General features: G+C 40.6%; 2 protein-coding genes across 4 annotated transcripts in view; one reads left to right on the top strand and one right to left on the bottom strand.

Moving 5' to 3' along the window:
* Positions 1 to 2,394: 2,394 nt before the first annotated feature.
* Positions 2,395 to 27,054, bottom strand: part of TMEM87A (transmembrane protein 87A) — a 33,833-nt gene continuing 9,173 nt past the window's right edge. Inside the window, exons 1-20 of one of the 3 annotated variants that reach the window (XM_064462454.1) lie at positions 26,468 to 26,608; positions 25,407 to 25,464; positions 21,407 to 21,504; positions 20,442 to 20,558; positions 18,730 to 18,783; positions 18,541 to 18,597; positions 16,791 to 16,938; positions 16,011 to 16,072; positions 14,548 to 14,731; positions 13,669 to 13,768; positions 12,828 to 12,921; positions 12,264 to 12,335; positions 10,457 to 10,565; positions 9,254 to 9,312; positions 8,887 to 8,990; positions 8,459 to 8,532; positions 7,068 to 7,129; positions 5,881 to 5,936; positions 4,585 to 4,615; positions 2,395 to 4,242 (exon numbers count right to left, since the gene is read on the bottom strand). In XM_064462454.1, the coding sequence (XP_064318524.1) occupies positions 4,201 to 4,242; positions 4,585 to 4,615; positions 5,881 to 5,936; positions 7,068 to 7,129; positions 8,459 to 8,532; positions 8,887 to 8,990; positions 9,254 to 9,312; positions 10,457 to 10,565; positions 12,264 to 12,335; positions 12,828 to 12,921; positions 13,669 to 13,768; positions 14,548 to 14,731; positions 16,011 to 16,072; positions 16,791 to 16,938; positions 18,541 to 18,597; positions 18,730 to 18,783; positions 20,442 to 20,558; positions 21,407 to 21,504; positions 25,407 to 25,464; positions 26,468 to 26,608 (1,722 nt within the window). In that variant the 3' untranslated portion in view covers positions 2,395 to 4,200. Of the gene's footprint in view, positions 4,243 to 4,584; positions 4,616 to 5,880; positions 5,937 to 7,067; positions 7,130 to 8,458; positions 8,533 to 8,886; positions 8,991 to 9,253; positions 9,313 to 10,456; positions 10,566 to 11,636; positions 11,706 to 12,263; positions 12,336 to 12,827; positions 12,922 to 13,668; positions 13,769 to 14,547; positions 14,732 to 16,010; positions 16,073 to 16,790; positions 16,939 to 18,540; positions 18,598 to 18,729; positions 18,784 to 20,441; positions 20,559 to 21,406; positions 21,505 to 25,406; positions 25,465 to 26,467; positions 26,609 to 27,054 lie in introns of those variants that run through there. The other 2 variants (XM_064462455.1, XM_064462456.1) reach the window with 2 other exon arrangements.
* The window catches only part of GANC (glucosidase alpha, neutral C), a 29,757-nt gene continuing 29,439 nt past the window's right edge, over positions 26,737 to 27,054 (top strand). Inside the window, exon 1 of the mRNA XM_064462447.1 lies at positions 26,737 to 26,924. Coding sequence (XP_064318517.1) covers positions 26,896 to 26,924 — 29 coding nt within the window. The 5' untranslated portion in view covers positions 26,737 to 26,895. The remainder of the gene's footprint in view (positions 26,925 to 27,054) is intronic.

Here is a 27,054-nt window from a genome sequence, read left to right as displayed (position 1 = left end):
TCAGTCAGTATCAGCGTCAGGTTGCCATTTACTAACCTACACTGTGGCAGGTAGGAAAGTCACGCTGTATATAAAGACCAAAATTGACCTGCATAACCTATGGAAAGCAGATGAGAACAGCAAAACATCTGTTGCAAGTAAATGTCTGGTTTTGGAGGTCCTAAGTTTTATTTGAATGAACTTACGCTATGATCTTGGCCAGTGAAGTTCAATCTCCAGGAGGAAATCTTTACCTTGTCCCTTCCAGAACAGGCCACGGAGAGGTGCAACATTCACCACCGACCTAGAAGCTAAACTAACTAAACAGAACTAAAAAAGCATGTGGTGCTACATTCTCTGAACATCAACAGAGACCACTATTTTAGAAAACAGGGTCTGAGCTGGGGCTGTGTGCTGGGAGATTGAAGCAGACCCGTGGGAAAACAAGCATGGTACTCATGCATTCAGCTTCCCTCCTGCTCAAGAATGAAACCTTGCTAAAGCACAAAACCGTAAGTCACATCCCCTTCACAGATACCAAAACTGCAAATTGCCAAAGGAGTAATGGCGTGTATCTGTTCTCTTTGACCTAGGTTTCATACAAAAGGAAGAGGAACATAGCACCAATTTAGTGAAAGGAAACATAAGGCTAATAACTTCACATACAAACGGCTGTAATGCATTTTTACCAGAGTGAAAATTATGTGCAAGGCATTGGCCTCTTCAGGTTTTAAAAGTAGCATACTTTTCCTTTAACATACAACATAAAACACCATATAAAGTGAAAAAAAGAATAAAAATAAGCTGACAAACTCACACACCCCTACATCTGCAGAATGAGACAAACATTGCCTTCCCTACCCCAGGTCTTATGATCCTGACTCACTCTGTGCCTATCAAGCCTGTTGCATTTTTTCACCATGCTATGTGATTCCTTGCTACTCAGTCCCTCCTTTGGAGCTCCTAGCAGGAACATCTTGTCACCCTAATTAAAAGCTGGTCAACAACGTAATCTTCTTCACTATTACTTTCAGTTTTTTGCATAGCCTGCACGTGCTACAACAATCACATCAGTAATATCCACTCTCACAAATAAAAAAATCCACACACAGAAAACTAATCAGGCACAAGAACTCTAAAAACCTCCCTCTGTATTTCACTTCCTGGCAGATGTTTATTTTTCTGCAAGTAGAGCATTATCTCAGTTAGGAACAGCTTGTTGAAGATATTTGAAGTCAGCAGCCAAATTTGCTAAATTCAGCTTCTACACACCATTCTAGTCACTAAAAACGTATGCAGATCTCAAACCTAAGAGCAGACATGTTTTCTCTCTCCTGCTCACCAAGTCTTCAGAGTAGTCTGTACGGTTTTAAAATTACAATACCTGGTTTGAAAGAATGGGTGTAAATTTAAATTGTCTCCCGTCTACATAATTAAAGGTAACAATCCTACAGGCTTTCTGGTTTCATGTGTTGTAGCAAGCTATCCATGCTGCTGAAGCTTTCCTGACAAGACATGGAGCCTACGTGTCTTTAGGAGCAAAACCCAGGCATCAGGAGAGGCAACAGAACCAATACGTCTGGCTGAACATGCTGTCAGGGGAGAGGCTACATTGCTGCAACTCCCTTGCACACGTAACCTTCGCTCCTCACCCACATCTCTGCTTTTAGCCACATCTTCCAAAGTCATAATTGTGGCAGCAGGTGTGTGTACCATAGCCCACATGATCCTGTGGGAACTCAGCTCCAATACAGACTCCGTAAGACTGCAAACAAGTCGCAGCACATGCCTGCTGCGTGCTAGGCAGCAGATGCTGCCTTCCAAGGATACAGAAACTCTGCCAAACAAGTGGAAAAACAAGAACAGTTAACGATGGGAGCAACAAGCCCCCTGTGCAATTCAGGACAGCTTCAAATGCTGATGGAAGTTACTCAGGGATGGAAGGATAGAAGGCAGAAAGGACTGCTCGAACCTGCTGCAGTCATAGGCTGAAAGCACCAACTGCTGCTACATTAAGTCTTTAAATTATTAAACTATGAATGCAATAAGGGAAACTGTGTAGACCTTCCACTTCTGTTCAGAAATTTAAGATTTGCCCTATCTACTTTAGCTTTTCAAATGACAGACTTCCACTCTATTGTCAAGCTTAAGAAGAAAAAAGTGCCAATTGGGAATAACTACATTATAAACACCATGCAATAAAGAGGTAATGAAAAGTGGGGGAGCTGTGTGAAGAGGTTAACACTTTCTCATGGGAGAGAACAGGTAGTAAGTAGGACACAATGTTAGCCTTTCTACTCTTTGCCTAGCTTTTATTAAATAGTACATACAAACTTCTGTTGTGATTCCAGTAGAGAACATTTTTCCCTTCTTTGTCTCAAAAAAATCCAAACAAAAAAAATCCCAAATATTAAATAGCGAGTTTCATGTAGCTTTATTTCACAAAATTTCCCCTCCCCAAAAGGACACGGAGGTAACGTTCGTTTCATCTATATCAATTAAGCAGAGCAAATTAGAAGTCAAACTGTTTTCTAATTAAAGATACTACCTGTGGCCTAAAGGGGATGGCAGAAGAGCTCCAGCAGCTCTTGCAGAGGCAGACTGAGGTGTTACAGCGACAGCTTTTCTTCTCTACCCTTCTGCTGAGGGTTTGCTGCCTCCACGCACAGCTAGCAGAAAATACCATGCACTTGTGCCTCAGGTACTCCACTGTGAAGTGCCACGTTTCAGCATAAATTGCTGATAAGGATGTAGCAGAGCTAAGCTACCAGCGCCTACAGTGGAGTGAATGACGTACAGGCACATGCTCACTTCTGCTGACACAGCTGTGAGGGAAGAACCAGAAAAGCCCATTCCCTATGCCATTCCAGCTGCAGCCGCAGCAGCTCCCTAGAAGTCCAGCTATGCCGCTGCTTGCCTCCTAATTATCAGTTGTAAAGGTTGTGAACCCAAATTAGAGCTTTTGTCATACAGTCCACAATGGGTTTCCATGTGTAAATTATTGCAAGTGAAGCCTCTACAGCCAAGCATAGAATAAAAACAAAACACCATCCAAAAGCTCTTTTTCATTTGAAAAGGAGAAACAAAAAGCAATTATATAGATAGAAATCTGCAACTTTGACTGAAACGCAGTGATCTCAGAGCACCTCTTGGCCACAGGGACAGGAAAGTCCATTAGCAAATCGCTTACAGGGGAGGCAATTTTAAACAGACACTGGGAACAGAACGATCCCAGCACTGCCTACTCCCATCAAAGCCTCTCTCAAGTAAAGTAAGCAGTGCCTGCACCCTCTAGAAACCAAGGCTGTCTTCTTGAAGACTGCTGACCTGTCAGTGGGAGATTTTACATGTGCAGGGAGTTCTGCTGAAACGTCTAGTTAATACCTGCTTAACGTGAGTAGTTGAGCACTTGTGGAGGAGCACTGCAGGAGTGATGTTTGGTTTTGGTGGTGTTTTTTGTTTCTGTTTTGTTTTAAATTAAATCATAAAACACATGGAACATAGGGGCAAATCATTTTTCCAGGCATCCACCACATTGCCGGCAATGAGATGTGCCACAACTGCAAGTTGTTAGTTCTATGCAGGTGTTACTATAGGTCAATGGCATTTAAAATAGAAAAGTCTTTCTTACACAGTGTTATGAATAAAATTGCACTTGATTTTGTTAAAAACTCATATCACTGTAACTTTTCCAAATATTTCCTTCCTGGCATCTTAATTTTCTTCATTAACAGGAGCTTCTCTCAAAAAAACCTCTCTTTCGTTTTGGACACATGACATACAACAGCAGTAAGCCATTATTTACCAGAAAACGGGTCTGTTGTTTTTCAGTGCTTACTTTTATCTGTCCCCACCCTCCCCCCAAAAAAGGTACAGGCAGTTCACCTCTAAGGGTCAGTTGCAACATTGAAATATAAACTCCTCAAGCAGACATTAGGGATTTTAGTTTCACAGATTAAATATTTGAAAAGTTACAGAAGGTGCTGGAATAGTACACATTTAAATTGCTTAAAAAACCAAACTTGCAGCAACTTTGTCAATTCAAATTTCCAAAAGGTTTATAATGTCCTTGTGACCTTCTTCCACAGTAAGACGCCCTCATGACAATAAAGCATCAAACTTCCAAGGCTGAGATCAAGAAACAAATCAGCAGGATGCGCTTGCTCCACCAAGCAACTTCAAAAGAGGCGTCTCCACTTCTGATAGCAAAAAGCTACTCCTTCATTCCATTTTGGACCTTTCAAAGTGTGTAATCATTCTTTCCTGGAAAACAAAACATCCAGTGTTGTCATTTCCCCCCAGTAGGTTTACATTATACAGAAATAAGGTGATATGCTTTGCACATTCACAACAAATGCACACTTGTATGCATTTTACATCAGGGGTTCAGCTTACACAGCAGACATCGCTTCTTTTAGAATACACGTTTGTATTCTAAGAGGTTGTATCATGATCGTCCCTGCTGTCCTTCCCCCCTCTTGTAGTATTTTACTGCTGCACTGGCAAGATCAGAGAGCGCAGTTCTAATAAGCCAAGTCCTTAACAGCTAATTCATTACTCCTTTGGCATGTCAGAAGACTAATTTGAACGAAAGATTTAACTGACCTCATCTGAATCCAGAAGAGCTGGAAGAGCACTGCAGGGGGGAGGAAAAAAAAAAAAAGGAAATAGTTAGGAGAATTAGGGCATCTACAGAGCATATTACTGACAACCATTTTCAGCATTATTTCACCTCAAACTTTTTACAGCACAAGAGAGCAATAATGAAGATGGACCTTTCAATAAAACAGACAGAAATTAGAGAAAGGCACACAAAAGAGGAAAAGCCCAAGGAGCATCCTCAATGACTTTCAGTTTTATTTTTTCTTTCTAAGCTTCTCATTACCAACTGAAGAGTTTCCAAGCTGCCATGAAATAAGCTGCATCATTCCTATGGGAACACTGCTGAACTACACTGCAGACATTTACAATATGGGACAATACTATAAAAATACATCCCAGAAATCAAACAGATTACACTGGTACCATAGCCACCTCAGCTACAACAGACTATCTATCAATTGGGGTCTCATCTCTTCACAACCCCGATCAACATTCTTCCAAGAACAGAAAACCCTGCAGCAGACTATCTCAAAGTGCTCCTTCCTAGCTTATACCAGTCTAGTCCTTGTTTTCTTCAGGAATCCTACCATTCTTCAAAAAATAAGTACTAGAACTGGGAAAAACAAATTCAATTGAGAAAATGCACTTTTTCGTCCTCCTGAAGCTTCACTTGATTTTTTTGCCTTGAACTAACTTCAAGCAGAGTTTTGTACTTAAATCCAGAGCCTCTGCCAAAATCACCTGTTCAGATTTGTGAACATAATTAATCTGTGAACTTCTGTTTTGCTATGAAAAATTTAGACACAGACACTGACATTTTTAGGATGTAAAAGTCATTAAAAGCAGAATAGATATGACTGCCTACATAGCTGACTATATTGCCAGAAGCATAAAAATGACTCAGACATTCCAAATAAAGTTGAGAACCAAATGCCATTATTCAGTGGTTTACATTCAGCAAGATACTCAAAGGACTTTTCCGAGCACTAAACAGAGGGGGTTTGTTTGTTTTCTGGATTTATTTAGTTTTAACTTCACTGAAGTGCAGACAAATCAGTCTGTGGTTTCAGAGTCTGAGCCTGCAGTCCTTAAGTTAGCATATGTTCAAGTGGCATGAAGTGTAAGCCTGACAGACTGCATAAAGCCATGTGGAAGCACGCTAAGAAGTCATAGGCCCATTCCAGGCTGAACTCAGTATCTGCTCATGTAAGCGCAGCATACAAGTTATAAGGCATTCTAATGTATTTGTGTTCCTGTGTCCAAGGAACCTGCTTTTACTATGACTATAAAAATACTCACACGTCTGTCACCGATGAAGGAACATTCTCCTCTACCCACTTCAGGTCATCCTCCTGCTACAAGGACAGAAATTAAATGGAAAACAAAATTCAGTCTCCCCAAAGTCCTGTCACATGCAAGCCTTTTTCTTCTCAGCCTACTTGACAAAAACCAAAGTATTTATAATGTCACTTAAAAAACAAACCCACAAAAAAACACCACAGAAAACCCACCTTTAACTTGATTTCTGGATGACAGAAAACACACTCCAAGAAAAAAAAAACCCCAACAACTATAAATTACTGTCAAGTCTGTAATAGTCTAATGCTGACTAGGAAAAGCAGGCCCTCAGAACACTTTGGTTATTTACACAACCTAGTTTAGCCTCCCACAAATGAACATTATCTTTAGAAGATTTTATAATAATTTTTCATCTACAACAAGCATAAGTTAAAATTTGCAAAAGGTAAGTTAAAATGCATTGTCAGGGTTTCTCATTTCTAACTGATGAACGCTCTCTAATTCAGAACACAAGCACACTTGTTTTGAAGTTGGAAACTGACCCTTTCTGATCCCCCTATCCCCAAAACAGGAAAGTTGGATTTTCCTGTTACTCTCACATAAGTAGCACACAGTTGCAAACAACCTTTGAGAAGAACAATGTCAACAACAAAAATACTATTGCTATTATCATTAATTCCTTTCCACTTCTAAGTTTATGCATGAATTCCATTAAACGATTCCAAAACCTACCTCCTAGCTGAATGTGAAACCACCTCTGCTTATAAGCCACATGGATAAAATGCAGATATACTAAAAATGTTCCACTCAAACTATTTAGGTAGCTAAATAATAATATACACATCAACCTATTCAAGTAATGTATTACAAATCTCAAAATTAGAAGGACAATTAATTTATTTAAAATATGGCTCAGCCTCCCTCTCAGCCTGATAAACTTGTCCAAGTAATGTATTATTCATTATCAGAATATAGTTCTATCTATACTGGATTGTGTATTTACCTGTGTTTACTTTCCTTTCAGAAGTACTGTAAACGTATGACACTTCGACTCACTCCCATTCTGAGGCAAAACCAGGACACTCACATTTATAGGCTGAACACAGCATATTTTTGAGCTATGACTTGGGGGCTATCAAACAAGAGAGATGTATCTATATCCTTCGAGGTAGGGAGGGCATACTTACAGCTTTGTTTGCTTTTGCATTCCCATTTGGTTCTTGCTTTGTACTTCTCATTTTCATTCCCTCTGAAGACAAAAGGAGGAGAAAAAAGATTGGGACAACTGAACTGTAGTTGTTCATAGACTAAGTGAAAGTGTTGAGTGTTCATTCAGAATATTTAATCAAATCCAAAGAGACAGAGTAAGACAGACATGTTATTCATTAAGACAATGCTTTCACTTTGAAATACTTGTATTTTTCTTGACAGGTGGAGTACCTAGTTTTTTCCTGAATTTTGCAGTTTTACCTACGAAATATCAATTCCTAGTCCTTTTCTTTAAACCAGACATAAGCAGCATAGAACTCAAAGACATAGCTGCCCAGAGAGGTTGTGGAATCTCTATCCTTGTATTCAAAAGCCATCCAGACACGGTCCCAGGTAACCTGTTCTAGGTGGCCCTGCTTGAGCAGGGTGTTTGGACAGGATGACCTCCAGAGGTTCCTTCCCACCCTCAACCTTTCTGAGACATACACAACTCCCAAAATTTATTTAGCTACTCACTGCTAACCAGCCACTTGGTTGACTTAAGAGCTGAGAGACAACATGCATCTCCCAGCCTCGCAGACAGGCAAAGACAGCTGATAGGGCAAATGAACCTAAAGGATTACAGACTCCTCCTCAGCTCTAAGCAACTGAAACAGCACTGACATATCCCAGCAGAATTGATTTGTGGACAGACAGCAGCAGTGGGTATGTCACACCACCTTTTACACAACTTATAAACAGTGTTACAAGGACAATAGACATAGTAGGGAGACAGGAGGCAGGGAAGAGAGAGGGTTTTATAGTCGGAGGGGGGTGACAGAGAGAAAGATGCAACCTGGTGTTATAAAGCAGGACATTTTCATTCATATATAATTTCATGAATATGTAAACATATTCATCCATATGTTTACACTGGACATTCCTGTACTAGGCCCTCATATGGAAAAATGAAGTTGACAGCAGAGTTCAGATAATATATGAAAATCCTTAAACTGGATTTTAAAAGAGAACTGCAAACTAAATCACTGCCTAGCAACAATATCTGAGGACCTTGGATACCCATCATCATGACTGGATCCAAACCTATGACTTGCCATATTTAATAAAACAAAGTCCAGTGGACACAGTAAAGCAACCATAACAGAAGCAGTGTGTTCGGTGTCACCTGAAAACCTCAGAATTAAACAGGCAATGTAAACACTAAACAAAGCCAACGTTTCCTCTACAACTGCATAAATCAATGGTAACAGGGAGGCATTGACTCTGCTTTTACAAGTAATGATACTTTTGCCAGAGAACACGAGACCTCCCTCTACAGAAGTGTCTCCTCAAGACCGAAATTAGGTGGGGAAAAAAGTTTTTCTCTTACCAAAGCTTTCCTTTAGCATTGGCTCTTTCTGCTCATCATCCTCCTCCTCTTCAGACAGTGGTGAGAAAGCAAACCTGTAAGAGCAAAAGAATGAAAGCTGTCTTAGAATAATACCTCTTGCTGCCGAAGCGATTAATTACCGCAACATGCATTACTTGATTATTTTGTGTAGTTCACTGTTTAAGACCTATGCTAAACTACGTAATCAAAAGTTTAAGTCACTTTTAAATAAGTTCACTAACAGGAACAGACTGAATTTTATCTATGTGACTTCCTACACTTACTTTTCCTCTAGCTCCCCCCCCCCCCGCTTAGTATCCTTATAGATCAGTATAGAGCAATTAAAAATTATACACCAGAACTTCTTTGGATAAACAAACATTCTCAAAAAACCCAGTATTTTTAGAAAGGGGTAAGAAAAGCTAAACCTTTGGTTGTTAGCAGATGGTCTCCACAGAATCATGATGACAAAAAGGATCATGGAAAACAATAAACGCCAGATGGCATCATCCACCCATAGCTCCTGCCAGTCCTGTCAAGGAAAAACAGCAGCACAAATAAAAGTTGTGAAGAATGAGACTCCATGTCCTCAGCTCTTTCCAAGGGTGAACTACAGGCATCTGACAAAGAGGCTCATTTCCCACAACAGTGAGAGTTTTAGCATGTGGTATATTACTCTAGACACCATTCACAAAAAAATCTGTTCCAGAATGCCCAATCTCACTTCTTACACTGCCAAATATAAACTTACCAATTTTGGCAGCAATTTGTAGGAAGCATTCAGTATAAACTCACCGACTGACAGTCCACCAGCCTGAACTTCATGGTGGTCCAAATGATAAATACAATAGATGCTGCAAGGTTAAACCAAACAAACAAGCTTATTACTACAAAATATGCTATTACAAAAAAAAACCCCAAACTATTAACAGGACTGTGTTTCCCAAACAAAGGGCAAAGACCTAAACAGTGAATTCTTGGAATCCAATTTATTAGTTTTAGAAAACAAGAGATTGATTTATTGCACTGGCCATATACAGTAGTTTAGGTACAGACCAGTATATTTTGTTCTTGGTTCTTCAGAGACAGAAGGCATAATTCAGGTATGAAGTATTTAGCGAAGCTCCTCATCCCTATTCACTATTCTTACATTACTTCCATCTAGTCTCCAAACCATGGTTTTGTTACCAGTTGACAAGTAAAGCCTACCTTGTAGTAAATGAACCATCTGATCTTCCTGAATGCCTAAGCATTCAGATCTTGACCCATAAGAGTTTCAGTGCTCAAACTGTGCTCTCACCAGTTATAGAAGGCAAGACTTCTCTCTACTAAGGTGTTCTATGAGTAAGAACCAGATGCTGCAAAGAATTTATTCAGAGCTGTTGATTAAAAGGAATGTGCCTTTTTGCTTATTTAAATAAAAACCCACAGTGCTTAGAAGTTTTCTGCTCGTAGTATGGATAGCACTGCCAAATAGACAAGGAGCTGAGCACCTGGAAGCATCAAGACTTATTCTTGAAGTTCAATTCATCACTACTACAAATGGAAAGAGAACCTGATTCTGTGTTCTTCCAGGTATTACTTTACAATACTAAGAATACTGGTTTTCCAAGAATCACTCTGCTCTTCAGACACCTTAAGAATCCCATAGTACACAGTAATACTGTGATTTTCGCAAAAACTACTTCTGCAAAGTTAACAGCATAGGATAATGATCTTTTGCCCCCAGCAGCTTTAACAGGGAGAAAAGTGCTCCATTAGAGGAGCTGCAAAGAACTATTGATCATATTAACATCAGGACTAACAATCCACTGTCTCTGAAGTATCAACATAACACTTGGCATAGGCCCACTATTAGAAGTGAGTCAAGAAATACCAAGTCCTTTTATAGCATTTACAGCAAGGTCACCAAACTCAAAATTCTGCTTTAATGGTCAAATCAAGCCATATATGGAAATGGCAAGTGGTCTTATTTGATTAACCTAATTCTCTGCTTACCTGCTACTGCCAAGATGAGCGTGTTGGTGAAGTGCCGATACAAAGAGAGTTTCACAACATTCCTTCTAAGTTTTAGCAGTTTCATTGTTTGAGTTAAGCTGATGAATATGTATGGAAAGTCAAGGAAAGCCTCTGAAGGGACAAGCTGGTCACAAGACTTAAGAGGACACAGATCTTATAACAGCTCTCCCACCCACACACTCAGCTCTCTAAAAAGGTAGACCAGACTCAGTAGAAAAGTTCACCCTATGGCAAAGGTGCCAAAGAGCAGCATCCATCCCTTTCACGTTGTTTAGTCATCTAAACCTAGAAGTCTCTGGCACACAAAGATGGTACCCAAGCATCTATTTTGTACTATGACCCATTCCTCCAGGAAAGTCTCAAATGTTCAGACTTCATTTCCGTTTATCAGAAATACTAGAAGTGTGTTAAAAACCAATTAAGACAGTGCATACATGTGTCTTCACCCTTTTGCCTACAATTTTATTTCCCTAGAGACAAAACAAGTACTTGGGAGAGACATCACAGTAGGAGAGAATTGGGGTTGTCATGGCTGGAGAGTGAGCTATTCACATTTTAAATGGAGTTTTGTGATTGACTGACTAAAACACTATATAGGGATTTTGCTATACATGGCTTTGAGTTTGGTATTTGACAACTGTTGCTGAAGTCACACATGATTACAGCTGTTTGGATATAATATGTCAAGACACCAAAAAGTTAACGCTGACCTGTTTTGTCATCTAACTACTTCAAGATGAGCTCAAATTCTACAGAAAGAATTTTAGGTTTGATGTTGCTAAGAAACTTTCTCCCAAAACCAACCTGAGTCTGTTCTCCAAAGGCTACTGCTATGACATTATTACAGTGCTACACTAGAACAAATTAATTTCATACTTCAACAACCAGAGACTGATAACAGACAGACTTAACTAGTCTATGTTCAGGAGCTGCTCTATCACAGTCATCTACTGGTTATCTAGTTTTTCTTGCTGTACTGGCTGTAGCAGAAGCTTACCTGAACACTCAATTACAGAGGTTCTATTAACTTTACCAAAGTAGAAAGAACATATACTTGAAGTTCACTTCAAGTTTCAGCCAAAGTTCAGCCAAAAAGACTCCCAAAAAACCCCAAATTTGAAAGAAAACACACCCCACCAAGTAAAATAGTGAAGGATATCCACCAGCACAAGGCAGTATCTAGGAAAGCCAGGGGAATAAAAGCCAAGGAGGCAAGATCATTCTGGGCCTGGAGACAAAGAGAGAGCCAGTAAGAACAAACCGAAAAGGAAACAAGGTACAGAAGAAGTGAGGAGGGTCAGACTATTTTAAGAAACCACAAATACTCCACCCACAACGCTTCTGAGTTTTACTACAGCAGCAGAGGGTTTGAACCAAGAGTTTAGCCCAATGCACAGAGGGGAACTGACAATACCACATTGTCAGTTCTCAGTTCTCCGCCAGCAAGTAGTTTTCCAGATTAAGTCAACCTAGCACCATTAAAGGGAGCCTCTGCTGAGGCGATTGATGTGATGACATGCTCTGGCCACTTCCATTACAGAGAGCTAGCAATCAGCTTGTTAGAAATCTAGTAATTAAATCTTTCACACTATTCGTGGACGAACTGAATGCTCCACTGTTGGAGCTCAAACTCATGGCTGACCATGAGTTTGAAAGTGGCAAAAATTGCCTTTGTGTGTACATCAAAGTCCCAACTGAAACAAGCAAACCACCTTTTATTCCTTTCAAAGTGTAAGACAGAAATAAGCTGTGAATAAGCTTGTAACGTTCTGCAGTTAAAGGATATCCACAAAATAATACAGGCATCAATCATGGACAGGGCCAAGTTTGCTATCAGAGCCACAGAGTCATAGAAAAACTGAAAAAGTACCAAATACATGACATGTTAAATACCTTATCCCAAAATACCAAAAAACAGAACAACAGAAATCTATAGCCTGAGATGCACTTCTTAATGAAACAAGTAGCAGCACCACTCACATGTACTTCCCCAGGTACAGTTTCCAAAATTGGAGTGGTGGTGGGTTTTCTGGGTGGGTCATGTTTGTGTCTGCAACTAGCCCTACCTAACCCAAAGACACAAGGGTCCAGGCAGAATATAGTGTCTGAAACCTGACTAATCAGAAAACTATTAGAATTATTTCAAAATACACAGAGTTACATCCTGATAAATGGAGAAGACATCAAACTTAAAATAATTGTCAATAATCCATATCCATAATCTCAGAGTTTAATTACTTCATTGTCTCTGTTTCCTTCTTTCAGCACAGCCCTGGGACTCTCCCTTAGCATAGAAATAAAGCCGTTAGCATCTGTAGCATATGGGAAAATTCAAGCAGTTATTACTGACCCCTGTGACTCTAAGAACGCCTTCCATGCCAGAAAATAATAGGTAAAGGGCTCCAGCCATTACTACTTTATGAAGAGTAACTCCAAGGCGAGGTCTGTAGGAAAACAAAGTGAAATTTAGATTAAGCGGGGGTGGGGAAATTAAGTCAGGTCAACTTGAGTCTAAGATAAAGGATGAAGCATGCAAATAAAAAGTCCTTGTAACAAGCCACTTCTGGATCCAGAAATAATTTTATTATGATGCTTGAATCTTACTATTTTGTCTTACGGTATGATGTGACCAAGGATGAGATTGGCAACAGTCCTGTTTCCTAGTTAACCTGTTCAGCTTTTTATGAACATTTCAGGAAGTCATAGCCCACACCATCTCCACCAGTTCCCCCGGCATATCCACACTTGCTTGAAGCTTCCATTACCAGACAGCATGTTGTTTTACCATCCTATATAGCTGGGGACAGACAGATGAGCGGCAGTCTTGGCAGCAGAAGCCTCCTAAAGCAGAACCCCTCCCCTATCAGTGATTCTTGACCTCCCCCACTTCTAGAATCTCCTCTTTGCCCAGAAGGCAGGCATATAAAGCTACCATTCCAGCCAGTGGAGTATCACAACAGCGACTAAGAAACCTACCCAACAGTGGTACACAGAAGGGGGTGGGAGGAAAGGTAATCATCATATGGAATTGTATGTCTCTGTTGACTGTCTAGGCCTTGACAGCACTTAACTAAAGCATGTACCTTTTAAGTACCAAAGTACAGGGAGATAAATACTGCACTAAGTTACTAAAAACCAACAGTGAAAAGCCTTTTCATAGAACACAACAAACCTGTAACAGAATTACTCACTTGACTATCCCATATCCCAGGCTGACTATGATGACCAGAGTTCGAGCCAATGAGCGCTTCACAGCGGAAAGCAGTTCTGCCAGTATTACTGCTCCTTGAACTACCAAAAGCAAAACAGAAGGAAGCTACATTATTAAAATATAATTTCTGTTTTGTTAACTACCGCATGCAACTGTATTATGAGACAAGACAATTATTTTCAGAAAGCAGGCTATTAAAGTACATAATCTGGAGTAAGCTTTCAGAAAAGGTAGGTCACTTAGCATAAAAAAAAAGCTACTGAAAAAGTTTACATCCATAGGAAGTGGAGAGTGAATGATCCATAAAATGTTTATCTGTAAGATCAGCCTGGATGATCTTCCAAACATGTCAACCAACAGAACTTTCTGTACCATGGGTGTGGCCAATTAACAAAGTCATAATGAAGTTTTACTTGCAGAGTTTCCCTTTGTATGCATCCATCCTAAAACTCAAAACCAGAGTCCCAAAGTCTTACGTGGAGAGAATCGCTTCAGATGGATTATTAGGCTATGGGCTGAATACCAAAAACCATCTGCAACACTGTCATGTTGAACAGGAGATTCAAAGTCTCCTTCCAAGGCCAATACCAGATGTCAGAAATGAATTACAAGCTACACTTAGGAGGTCCTACTTCAAACTTCAAGCCAGCACACTCAGGAGTCAGAGAAAGCAACAGCATTTTAGCTTTAGAAGAGCACAGATCATCATATTTACAATATATATTTAAAAAAATGCAGAAACTCTGGTTCCGTGTTCTTAATTTTGAAACAATCCTCAAGTAATCACATGCTTAATATGCATCTGTCATCCCAGTGCTATGCCCCATCAATTAAATTGCAAACTGCAATTGCTACCTACCAGATTCCCCGGTGTAGCGGATATTCTGGAACTCTGCATAGAAAACTGCTTTCTCAAGCATTCCCAGGAAGATAACAGCACCAATCCAGAACTGAATCCTCAGGAGATCCCGCCAGTAACAGGCTGACCACGCGAGCCATAGAACCCCGAAGAATACGTACACGATACACATCACCATGAAAAACTATTACAAAAAAAGAAGCAAAAAAACCCCCAGAAAAATAATTTCCTTGTTTCCATTCCACAGCTGTAAGACAGCTCTAGTTTCTCCCCAGGCATAGCAACCTTTGAAGCGTTTATATACAAAAGTGACTAGAAATAAGCATTGCTTCATTTGTCTTCTCTGGATTCTTTTACAGTGACAGTCTCAATTACTCTTATTCCCTTTGCTGGCAGTGAGAAATTAATTTCTGAGCAATTCCTCTCTTGAAGAGCAGTCTGCCAATGCATTCAAAAGCAATTTTTCTAAGGAAGATATCAAGGCTACTAGCTTTCAAAAACTCAGGTTTCAAAAGCTGAGGCAAACCATCAAGTACTAGAAACTCTGCCCCTTCTCACATATTATTCTCTTACTAACTTTACCACACATTTACAGAGAACTCTTTCTGGACCTGCCACATAGGGATATTCACACCAGTGAATTACACGTCAGCAGAGCTGCTGGAGGCTTTTCACTTCTGTCAGGCTCTCCTATTTACAGGCCACTCCTGCCAATACAATGAGGCTAGAGCCCTTACTTGTTATTGATCCCCAGCTAAATATTTGTGTAGTGTAGAGAGTAAGTTCTTTTATTTTCTTAGCCTCCTGGATAGAGGCAACCAGTAACCAAGTCAACAACTCCTTTGAATTAAAAGGGGATTAGCTCTTTGTTATGCTTTCACTGTTAGGCAGTATTAAGGACCTCCTTGTGGGGCGTAAGACAGCTGGTGGAGGAAGATTAAGCTGTAAAAGAACAAAGAAAGCAGTGACAAATGAAAGGGTTGCTGTAATCAAGAGAATAAAATAGCAAATTTTCCAAGATAAGAGCCAAGGTGAAAAACAGCATCCGTAAACCTGTTGAGTTTAGAGCTAGTGGTTCCAGAAGTTATCAGTATCACAAACTGACAGGCACCAAGTCAGAGAAGGACAACATTAGTGGCACATGCAAACATCTGAAATCATACCTTTTCCCTACCCTGTATTTAGTACAAAAACAAACCAGAACAAAACCAAACATAACCCAAAACCCACAAACAAACAAAAAACACCAAACCCCAACATCCACCCCTCTCCTCCACCCCCAAAAAAATACCACCATCAAACCAGTCAACAAAAAAAATACCCAACACTTCAAAACCCAACCTTTACTAAATTTGTTTTCCTGAGACACTGGCTTTGTGTTTCCTGAAGATTGGAAGGAGTATTTCACTGAGATTCAAATCAACTCACAACTTTATAGGTCAAAGAAAAGGTGTTTTACTTACAATCATCAGAGGATAATCTGCAAGTGAGAGATACTCATATGGCCCCTTCAGTTCTACTGTCACTGTGAAAAAATAACCAAATTGAACAAGAATCAAAAGAAGGAAGCCAGGATCAAGTGCTTAACCGATCTTTACTCAAGCACAAAGAAATTCCAGATCTTCACATAGCTTTTAAACCTAGTTTGCACTTTAATCAAAAAAAGTTAAGACTCATAACACACTCTGCTAAAAGCATGTAATTAAAATTACACACTCTATTACCAAGTAACTCATGGCAGTACTTAAAAGTAATTTGTGCTGGAGATTCACATGTAACAGGAAAGTTCAGAAACACACCTAACTTTTTAAGGGGATTTTCATACTTTAGAAAAGTTTCAATAGATTATCGATGCACTGTTAGATATACTATAATTTCAAGGTGACAGTTATGATCTTTGTATTCTATATGATTTGAGCTTATTAATATAAATCACTGTGTTGGTCTGGACATTTCTGAAATGCACCAAGCCTCAAAATGGAACTGCTTGGGATTCTTCTTTACATCCATTACTGAACTGCCAGACCAACAGCCTTAGCATCTTCAAGACACTTACAATCACCTATTTTCTAAGGATAAAAAAGACTTCTTGTAGGTAGTACTTACATCTATGTGAAGTGAGAGATAGTATCTTATGAAAATGAACCATACAGTATGTATTAAAAGTACCTTAGACTATACTGAGACTGGTATACATAAAAATGGCATATTATTTTAGCTTACTGTATAAACGGCTATCTTACTTGTAATGGGATTATTTTGATACGAGGAAGGTGTTGGGTTTGCTGTTCTTCTTTCTTTAGTAGTAGAATCCTTCACAGGTGTAATTCCAATTTGCACAATAAATATATAGGGCCCATCTCGCCATGTTTTGATAACAGCATTCATTGCCTGAAAATAAAATGTCTACATGTAGACAGTGCATAGCCAAAAAGACAAAAAAGAAGTAGACTTGCCATACACAGGCGATATCTTCAATGTAAAAATAAAGTTCATCTCTTCCTAGCCCTAAAACTTGTTAATAAAGATTTGATATGTGAATTTTAAATCTATTTATTAGACATAATACTTAAGATTTAGTTGTCTGAATCCAGAAGAATCCTCAAGGCCTGGGAGGTGATCAGTGCTTATTTGCAAATTCAATACTAGCTAACTGCAAGAGTCAACTCAAAGGTAATGCAAAAGCTACAAAGAATTCTGCAATGCATCCCTATTCCTTACTTTCAGTCTAGAAATATTAGGACAATCCCAGAGATACTTCTTTCCTCCTGAAATCAATTGTTTGTCAACAGCACAGCTACATGTAACTCAACTTCCCAGTGAAGGCTGATTTTCATAGTTTAAGACAGAAGAGGTAGCTGAGAAGTAAAAAAATTTCCATAGTAGTAATTTCCTGTGGAAACTACTACTGCCCCTGCAACAGCTCTCATACCTATAAGACTCAAACCCTGCCAACAAACAGAGAGGAAGCTTGCTCAGATAAATACTTGCACCATAAAACAAATCAGATTTCTTTGAGTTCCAGCATACAAAACTGTTAATTCCACAGCTGAAGAAGTTCTGGCCATCTCAGAAACTGCAATACTTACCAAAAGCATTAAGGTTAAAACTAAGACTATCTACATGTACGCCACTCACATGACTGCTGCAGAACTACCACAAAGCCTTTTTATAATGGTCTCTCCAAGAGAATTTCAGCATTAAGAGCATGCATTTCTTTTAAGAAACTTACTGACTACAAGACCTAAAGCCAACAGAATTTTATGTATCAAAAAAGTTTATGCTGATATTGACTGAAATTAAAAGAATTAACTAAAAACACAGTAAACTTAAAAGGGATATTTTTTATACACCGGCTTTGCCTTTAAAATATCTCAATCTTTTGCGGCATTGATTCCTTATTTCACAATTGCACATACAGCTATTTATGTTTTACCTTTAAGGTAATTGGCCCTGTAACACAGGAAGTTAAATCCATTTTCTTTGTTGGCATCCAGGACGCTCAACTTGAAATTATTTTGACAATTATTCCTGGTGAAAGCTTGAACATAATATATAATAAAAGTACTAATATAATTGAAAATCAAAAGTAATCACTGAACTTGTTAGGTACAGTGTTTTAAACTCTGACTAGTTAAAGATGAAACCAAATGCAATCTCTAAGTATTAGTCAACACTTAAAACAGATCATATCAATGATTAAAGTATGATGAAAAAAGAAATTTATTTTTTAATTTATGCCATCAGTTTGAACAGTATGAGTTCTATATTTCATATATAGAAGCAGCAGTTACTCTGGAAAAACAGAAGACAGTAACTGAAACAAAGTGCTACCTAGTTTCAAGCTAAAAAAAAAAATATCTAGGTGTCAAAACACCACCATCCTTGTAGATGCTACCAGTAATTTCTTATAAAAACAAATATAAATTTAAAACAAACAAAACAAATTAAGACTGCTGGATTCCAAGCCGTGTTTAAACTCAATATACATACAGTTTTATCTGCTGCTGTTGTGTGATTTCCTCCACTCTCCTTCTTATCTTTTAAGCCCTTAAAGAAAAACAGAAAAATGGATAAATCAATATGCCAAACCTATCTCTTCAATGCCTATGCTCACTCATGAGAAAAAGAAAAAAAACCCAAACCATAACATCAACAAAACCCACAAAAAAAACCCCTTACCTCTTGTTTCTCAGGTGAGAGAGGCTCTGGATGAACAAATTCTTTATAGAAAATCTGCAAGATAAGAAAGGTACAGCATTTATAGGCACTTTATATTAACATGACATTACCAGAACAGCTTCCAGTAAACTTTATTATAAGGAAAGAGTCTCTGAACAGCTGTATTAGAGAGTTTTTATTTTTTCTGAATCAAACAACTGTCCATTTGTGGAGGGAATCTTGAATACTTAGATTAATATTTTGTCATTTGAGAGTTGTCTGATGGGGAGGGGGCAGCAACAGATGTCTATTTTTGGGACTGCAGCCACAGACATGACAGCAGTGAAGTTATTTTATTTTCTAAACATTAATCTGTTGGCTATCTCCATTAGTAGATGAAGTCAACACAGAAACAGGATTTGGAGATTTCTGCCTTAGTCTATGCAAAAAAGTTTCATAGGTGAGTGGGTGCCTATTAGAGACCCAGACTTTGCCAACTCTCCTGAACTATGGAGACCTGAAATCTAATGAAACTGCTGTACCACAAGAAAAAAGCCAAACAATCAAAAGAAGACATTTCTGTGAAACTTCAGAAATTTCTATTTGAGAGGAATATCTTGTTGAAATTTCAGTAGGCTTTTCAAAGGAATCAGAGGAAAAGTCACTTAAAGACTTAAGACCCCAGTTTCACCAACTTGAACATTCACTTAAGATGCCCGAGTTCACATTACACAGCTAAACCCACAAGATCTCTTCTATAAAACCAAGTAAAAGTAGAAGTCATATTTCTTATATTATTAAACACAAAAAGCAGGCAGCATACAGATTATTTTGAAAAACCTGTCAAGCCATCTTTGCATACCAAAGGCATTACAAACATGCAAACAGATTACTAAAAAACCCTTTTCAAGTCATCTTCAGGCATGTCTGTCTTCTTAAAAAAAAAAAGAAACAGAAAACCCACAACACTAGGTTCAATTGTTATGAGACATTTCCCAGTATTTTCTATCCACAACCCTTTGTCTAAATCAGAAATGGCTGAATACAGATTCAACACTGCACAATTTGCCTTGTATCCTTATGTACACCATTAAAGAAAGACAGCAATGCTATATTGATATTGTCATTAGTATGATTGCACAGCTTCATCTGGTGATACACAGCTGGTGAAGAGCCTATGCTTGCACATTACTTCCCTATGCTGTTTTGCATTGTCTTCTCTCTTCCATTTCATTTGTTTCAAACATGTTTTAGCACTACTTACTTTTAATTTTTAGCCTGCTGTCAGTGCTTAAGTAACCCATTTCCCAACACATTTTTATTTCCTTTATTATAAGTGACCATTATCTGAGCAAAAAACACCAGTCCTTTACTGACCTGAATTTAGTGGGAGTTTCATTCTGCCACCAGAGATTCACACTTCTACTCAACTAGCAGTAGCTTATGTAAGTGAAACCAATTCAGAACACAGAACCACAAACAAAAAAATAGCACTGAACTTTACAGTGGGTTTTCCCCGGCTGCCATGGTGGGCCAGATGTTGAATAGCAAGCCAGAAGTAAAGCAAAATTAAGAAATCATCATTGCAGTTTGGCCATCATAAACAGATAAAAAAACCAAGTACCTTCCAACATACATGGATACGTACATAGGATGCTAACACATAACAGGAATTATCACCTTCTCTGTATATTGTATGAGAGAACAGAGCAAACTGAAGTTTCTATCCATACCTGAGGCCTGAAGAGCTCAGAGCAATTTGGAAAGAGGAGAGAAGCCGTGGCATAGTACCCTGACCAACCCGGATGCTCTTCAGATGTAGCCCCAAAATAGTAGTCTGCCTGTTCATCCTGCCAAACACAGAACAGAACTTAGGTTAGCATCCAATATATCAAATGGTTTATCTCACTAGGCAGCTGCAAGACCTAGAGAGCACCATACCTTCCCTCTGCACACACTCTTGAGCAGAATTTAATAGCATAAATGCTATCAACCACACAAGGCTATTCTGACTCAAAAAAAAAAATAAAAAAAAAAGAAAAAGGAGGCAAAAACAGGCTTTGAGTAAGAATTAATACCTAATTTAAAAAAAAATAAATCACAGTATTCCTGCAGTGGAGGTGCAGCAGCCAGCATAAACTTCAGTCTACACAAACAAACTCTACATTACCATATTGAAGATTAAAGATTTCAGTACTGTTGGGTGAGTAGTTATAACTATCGTAATTAATATTTTAAGTAAACATGGAAAAGGTTTTACACAGTATAAACCACAGTTGCGTTCTACCACGTTTGACAGAAACACTATACATTTTTTATAAATTGCTAATACTTGCAATGTGCATCCATGAAGAATAGAATTTAGACTAAACATGAAAATAGTAAATGTTTTCTGTCATTAGCATTGTTGTAAATATTACCATCTGCCATAAACTCACACAATTCAATATAGAGTCTACGCACCTACTTAAGCTCCTGAGTTTAGAAGAATTCTGAAAAACATTTCCACCTTACCCAAACCCCAGAAAAGTCAGTAATTCCAGCAAGCTGTGGATCAGTTCCTTTCCATTCCATTCCTAATGATCCAGGAAGTTTTTATCTTCCAATGGAGGAGTGTGTCTTTTAGGCCCAAAGAGCAATGAGGATGCAAGTGAGACATCTCCATCCCCCTCAGTCCCAGATCTGGTGCAATTCTTACCCCAAAGTTGAAGACTTCATTGTAGCAGTCAGAATATCTTAAGTACCAAGTAACATTGTAACTTTGGGAGGGATCACAAGCTTTTTCATCCCCTTCAACTAAAAAACAAAAACAAAACAAAGAAAACCCACAACAGATAAGCGCATGTAAGGCAACATGTAAGGCACCCTCTACCCACCATGCTTTTCCTCCCATTTTGTGCCAAACTACCATAATTATATTTATTTTACACACAAAACTGAAAGCAAACAATAGAAAAACATTTCCCCTCAAGTAATCCATTATTGTTCGGTGAAAGAAAGAAGCATGTGGAAAACAGAATTCCATTGCAACATTATGCAATTCTGCTAAAGAACTGGAGATCTTTTGGGAGCTTTTTGTTCTCAAGACAATCGGGGATATTTCAGCAACTGCAAATACCAAACAAGAGAAAAGCAGTGACTCCCGGTGATTACAATACACAAAAGGATTTCCCTTTCAAAGATACATGGGACACACAGATAGAGCTAGGAACAGGTTAATATGAAGAGCAATTTGAATAGACAATATACTAATACCATCACCACGAAAACAAATAAAAGATTTTGCAATTCAACAGCCACCACCCCAAATCCCAAAAGACAAATGAGCCATCTATACAGTAGCTCACACGGTCAAAGCTGCACTGCCACCTAAAACAGCAAAAACACAACTTTCAGCTTTGATTTCTTAGAGAACAACATGCATGAGAAGCAAAACACAAGACTTTCCCCCTCCCACCCCTAATCAGGAAAGATCATGTGATCTTTGTGTTTCAAATCTCATTCTGAAACTAAAGCCTGATCAATAGAATTTGATATTAAGAAGGTAAGCTTTACCTGTAAACAAAATAAGCAGTGATTATTCAGAATCTTGGAAGAGCCATTTAGATTATGTTTGGGTTTTGCCAGTCAACAGGTGACAAAACCCTTTCGAGTTGACAGTGTCTTTCTAATGGCTAAGTCCCCACACCTTCACAGGCAACATTCCTCTCAGACTAGACACCCACAAATTTGTCACATGTATGAGCTTTTAATGAAAGTTTCCACATTGACCACTGCAGGTAAAAAAAAAATGCAATTAGAAAAAAAGGCCCTGCCATGGGATCTTAACTGACTAATCACACTTTAAACCACATGACTACTAAAGCAAGTACATGTAGAGCTAAAAACTCAATAACTAAGCCTCTAATACCAAAGATTTGGCGGGGGGGGGGGGGGGGGGGGGGGAAGATGGAAATGCAATCATTGAAAAATAAGAGTTTCCTCATGACACCTTCTAGTAAGCATGAAAACAAGGCATACATTCTTCATGTAGCCCTGGATGCTCCAGAGGGCACAACAAAGAAACTAAAAGGCAACACAAGCACTGCCCTGACATGGATAGATTGCAAATTCTTAGAAGCCAAAGGCTCTTCTGATAAAGTTGATCTCAAAAAAGTGCTACCAAAAATGGGAGGGATTCAAAAACACCTTTTAAATACCTTTTTACCTATAAAAATAAATAAGATTATTGAAACTATGTTCAGCAGTAACGTATACTAAAGGGAAAACAGGCCATGACTTGAACAATCCGCCAGTATCTGCAAACATCAAAATTACAGAAACCTTGAAAAGGAAGTACTCTAAAAGACAGAAAAGGCATCCATGGCATTTATTGAATTCAGCAACATGGAAATCTACGTTCCTTAGCTTTCAAACAAAACCAGCAACACTCAACTCAAATGCAGTCTTTGTACTCATTTACAGAGAGCAGGATTTCTACCATGATCCTAGACAGGAAACCAGATGCCTTCTAGAATAGCACTTAAGTAAACGAGTAGGTAAAAATAAATTCATTACTGACAATATGAAACACCAGTGGCCATCTTCCTAGTCAGAAGCAGAAAGCATGAGACACTGATACACCACACACACACAAAAAAAAAAATCAAGGCAAGGAAAGAAAAAGGAGGAGGAGATGCAGGTGCTCATCAAAAACATGAAAAACCCTGAGCAATCATGTTTGGCAGGAAGGGTCATATTGTCCACATAAACACTACAGAGCAGATGGAAAAGGCAATAGACAGCAAGCAGGAGAGACCAGCTTCCAGAGAGACACAAGCAGAAAAGAAACAAGATGTAAAGTTGAAGCTTCCCAGTATCAGATGCAGTTTAAGTATCACCTAGGCTGAGAAACTGAAATTAAGTTCCTAGTCTTTGTTCCTTCCTCTTTCAGTGATTCATTATCTAAATTCATGTAAATCTTTTAATCACACTGGTATGTAAAACAGGTGTCTTCACTGAAGAATTTTAAGGCTTAATGCCTGTTTAAAGGCTGACGGCACAGTGTAGTTAAAGTCCACATCAGAAGCTAGGAGGTTGAATTCTTACTGCCAAATCTGCCACAAACCTCTCTTATAAGAAAGACATTTTATTTTCCCTGTGCCTTAATTCCTTCCTCCTCTTGGTTATTTCAGGTGTACACCTCAAGATTAGACTTACCACACACTTCACTGTGGGGACCCACATCTTAGTTGTCACGTACGCTATTTCTATTAAACTTTAGACAAGAATGCCTAACACCTACCAAAGCTCCAAATGCCCTTTCAGACACCCCCCCTCCTTTTCCCCAAGCATCAGATTTCTACATTTTGATCCTGCAGCTGCACACTTGGCAATTGTCTTGCTGCAAGCTGTGAAACTCAGCATTTAAGCTACACTTGACAAGTGGGAAAACCTTAACCTTGACCTGAGGGACCTTCACTAACAACCACTTAAATACTAGCCTATTTCATTCATGTGAGTTTAACAAACTCCCTTCAAAACACTGTCCCAAGAAGGGCATGTATCCAAAATTAAACCAGAAAATCAGTAAGTTAAGTACTAAACATAACAGAGCACAGCAATATAGAATTTCATCAAGAAGCATCAGCTAATCCGCATGATACCTTAATTTTCTCAGTTAAAAAGAAAAAAAAAGAGCACTATCACTGTATCACTGCAGCAACTAAGCCTTGAAGTGACAAAGACACGGGTCCCACTAATTGTCTATAAGGTGACTTTTATTTCCTGGTTTGACAGAAGTGCAGAAAGGCATTCGCAGACACTATAACTGTATAACTACCCGATTAGCAGCTGGGGATCAAACAGCTCCCCCACCACCACGGTAGGAATTGGCGCAAACAACCCCTTAAAGTGCTCAAAGAGCACGGGAAAGATGATTTCAAGCTTTTCTAAATCACCTAGTCACTTCCACAAGTCACCTATATCATCTAGTTGCTATCTAAATGCTGTCCTCATGTTCACAGATAAGAGGGTATTTTACAGAAACTCTCCTTTGGGCAGTAATCTACATAAGCCATAGCCCTGGCCGTATCAGCAACAAGCAATAAACAGAAAAAATCAAACAGGAAGGCTGCAAACATGTTTGCTCTGTGGCACACACACTGTCATCAGGAGAAAACAGCTCTCAATAGCTCTGCCATAGCATGCAACAACATTCCTCTACCGCTCCCAGAAGTGCCCAACTGAAAAGAAATGGCCTCAAAAAGCACTGCCTCCTGCACACTGGCATCAGTCACCCTGCAATACAAATAGCCCCTGTCCCAAACACCACCAGATCTCCCAGGTGGAGGAATTTCTTATATCTTAAATAAGGAAAGCACACCTTACAATACGTCTCAGTGCATCCGACACCTGATTACCTGCTATCCAAAATAAAGCGATGCTCCCATTGCCCACCTTGCCCTCTCCACAGAGGGCCTGAACAGAACCATTTGTTTCTGCTACAGCCTAAACAGATCACAACTAGGAAGCTTCAAGGCTGTTAACACACCCAGACATATCAGAGCTATGGCTTTCATCCAGTGCTAGATTAACTGTCACTGCAACCAGTACAGTTAAACACAGTGTTTTAAGTCACAAATGTTAAATGGGGTGGGTGGGTGTTTGTGTGTGAGTAAACAGCAGAAAGAGCAGGTTAATTCCTTGTAACCACTTACATCTCAGGAAAATGGTGGTGTTGCTGAAGAGAATCTTCCCAAAGTTAAACTTCTTCCCCTGCAAAGCCACAAAAAAGGAAAAGATATTAGTGGGCTTAATGTCACCCAGCTTAAGTAAACATAACCTTCCATTCAGACTTTTAAGTCAATATAGCAATGAAAGTGAATGTGAAATCAGGAACCAGCCTTACTAGATTTTCCGGTCATGCTTCACCACCCTTTCAACCTACTCTTAAAGATGGCTTGAGAGGCTTGAAGCCCCTTTTTGTTCTGCAAAACCGAATCAACTTCATTTCCAATTGTTGAAATGATTAGCATTTTCTTGCTGATGAGAATGTCTGGACTATCCGACAAAAAAAAATTGTACTAAGAATCAACACAAGTGCTCACCGTGACCCTTTAATTTTGTTCCTGAACCTCAACAGCCTCACAGAAAATATACGTTGCTCCCTCCCACAGCCTGGTGAAGGCAGGTTTAATGAGGCAAAACAGCTTATCTCCACACAACTTTAAAGACACGGGGTAGAAGAGAAGTGCTGGCAATCCCTCCGCCTTCCCAGAGGCCCGCACGTCCCTCGGTTCAGTCTTCCAGGGGCCCGAGTTTCCCGACGGCAGGGGCCGCGGGGGATCCTCCCCCCCGCACGGGCCCCACCGAGGCCGGGCCCCGGCCGGGGAGGCGGCCTCCCTCCCCGCAGACCCCACAGGGACCACGCTCCCCCGCCGCCCATCAAAGCTATGTCCCGCAGAACTCTCTTCTCTCCCGTGGCAGCCGCCGACCCGCCGAAGGGGGCTCAGGCCGGGCAGAGGGCCCCGGCGGCGGGGCAGGAGGCGCCCCGCGGCCCTCGCGGCAACCCCAGGTGCGGGCAGGCCCCTCACAGGGGCGGTCCGGGCGGGGACAGGCCGCAGCCCTCCCACGGCGTTTCCCCCCGCTCCCCGCCTCGCCGCGGAGGCCGAGCAGAGCAGGAGCAGCCTCCCACCCCCACCACAGGCAGCTAGCCCGGCGGCTGCGGGGCCGGGAACCCCCAGCGCGGCGGCGGCCCGGCCACCCTCCCCACACTCACCAGGAGCACCGGCAGCCGCCATTTGGAGCGCTGCCCGGCGCCCACCGCGCCCGCCAGCAGCAGCACCGCCAGCAGCCGGAGCAGGACGGCCTCAGGCCGCTGCCGCCGCCGCCACCCTCCGAAACGCGGCGCCGCCGCCATCCCGCCGCACAGAGGCCGCCGCCGCCTTGGCCGCGCCTCTTCCGCTCCCTGCGTGGGGGAGACGCGGCTGCCGTGGGCCGGCGGGAGGGGCGCGGGGGGCGGAGCCGCGCCCTGGCCGGTCCTGGGTTGTCACCGCACCGGCTGCCGATCGCCTGCTTCCCCGGGGACAGAGCGCCAGGCCGGGGCCTCCGGCACCTGCCGCCGGCGAGGCGAGGCCGTGCCGGGAGAGACCGCCCCGCTCCCCCGGCTGCCGCCCCTCTCTCTGGGGAGCCCCGGGCCCTGCTGCCATGGAGGCGGTCACGCCGGGGGAAGCCAGGTAACGCTGTCCGGTAGCGGTTCCTTGGGGTCCCGGTGTTGCCGGTGTGGGGACAGGCGTGAGGCGGCCGTGAGGGTGTTTCCCCGCCGCCCTTGCCCGGGTAGAGCCTTCCCGCGTACCGGGCCGCGGA

The sequence above is a fragment of the Phalacrocorax carbo genome, chromosome 10 (assembly GCF_963921805.1).
Source record: "Phalacrocorax carbo chromosome 10, bPhaCar2.1, whole genome shotgun sequence".
NCBI lineage: Eukaryota > Metazoa > Chordata > Aves > Suliformes > Phalacrocoracidae > Phalacrocorax > Phalacrocorax carbo.
Note: the sequence above shows the minus strand (reverse complement) of the source record. Positions and strands in the feature narration are given on the sequence as shown.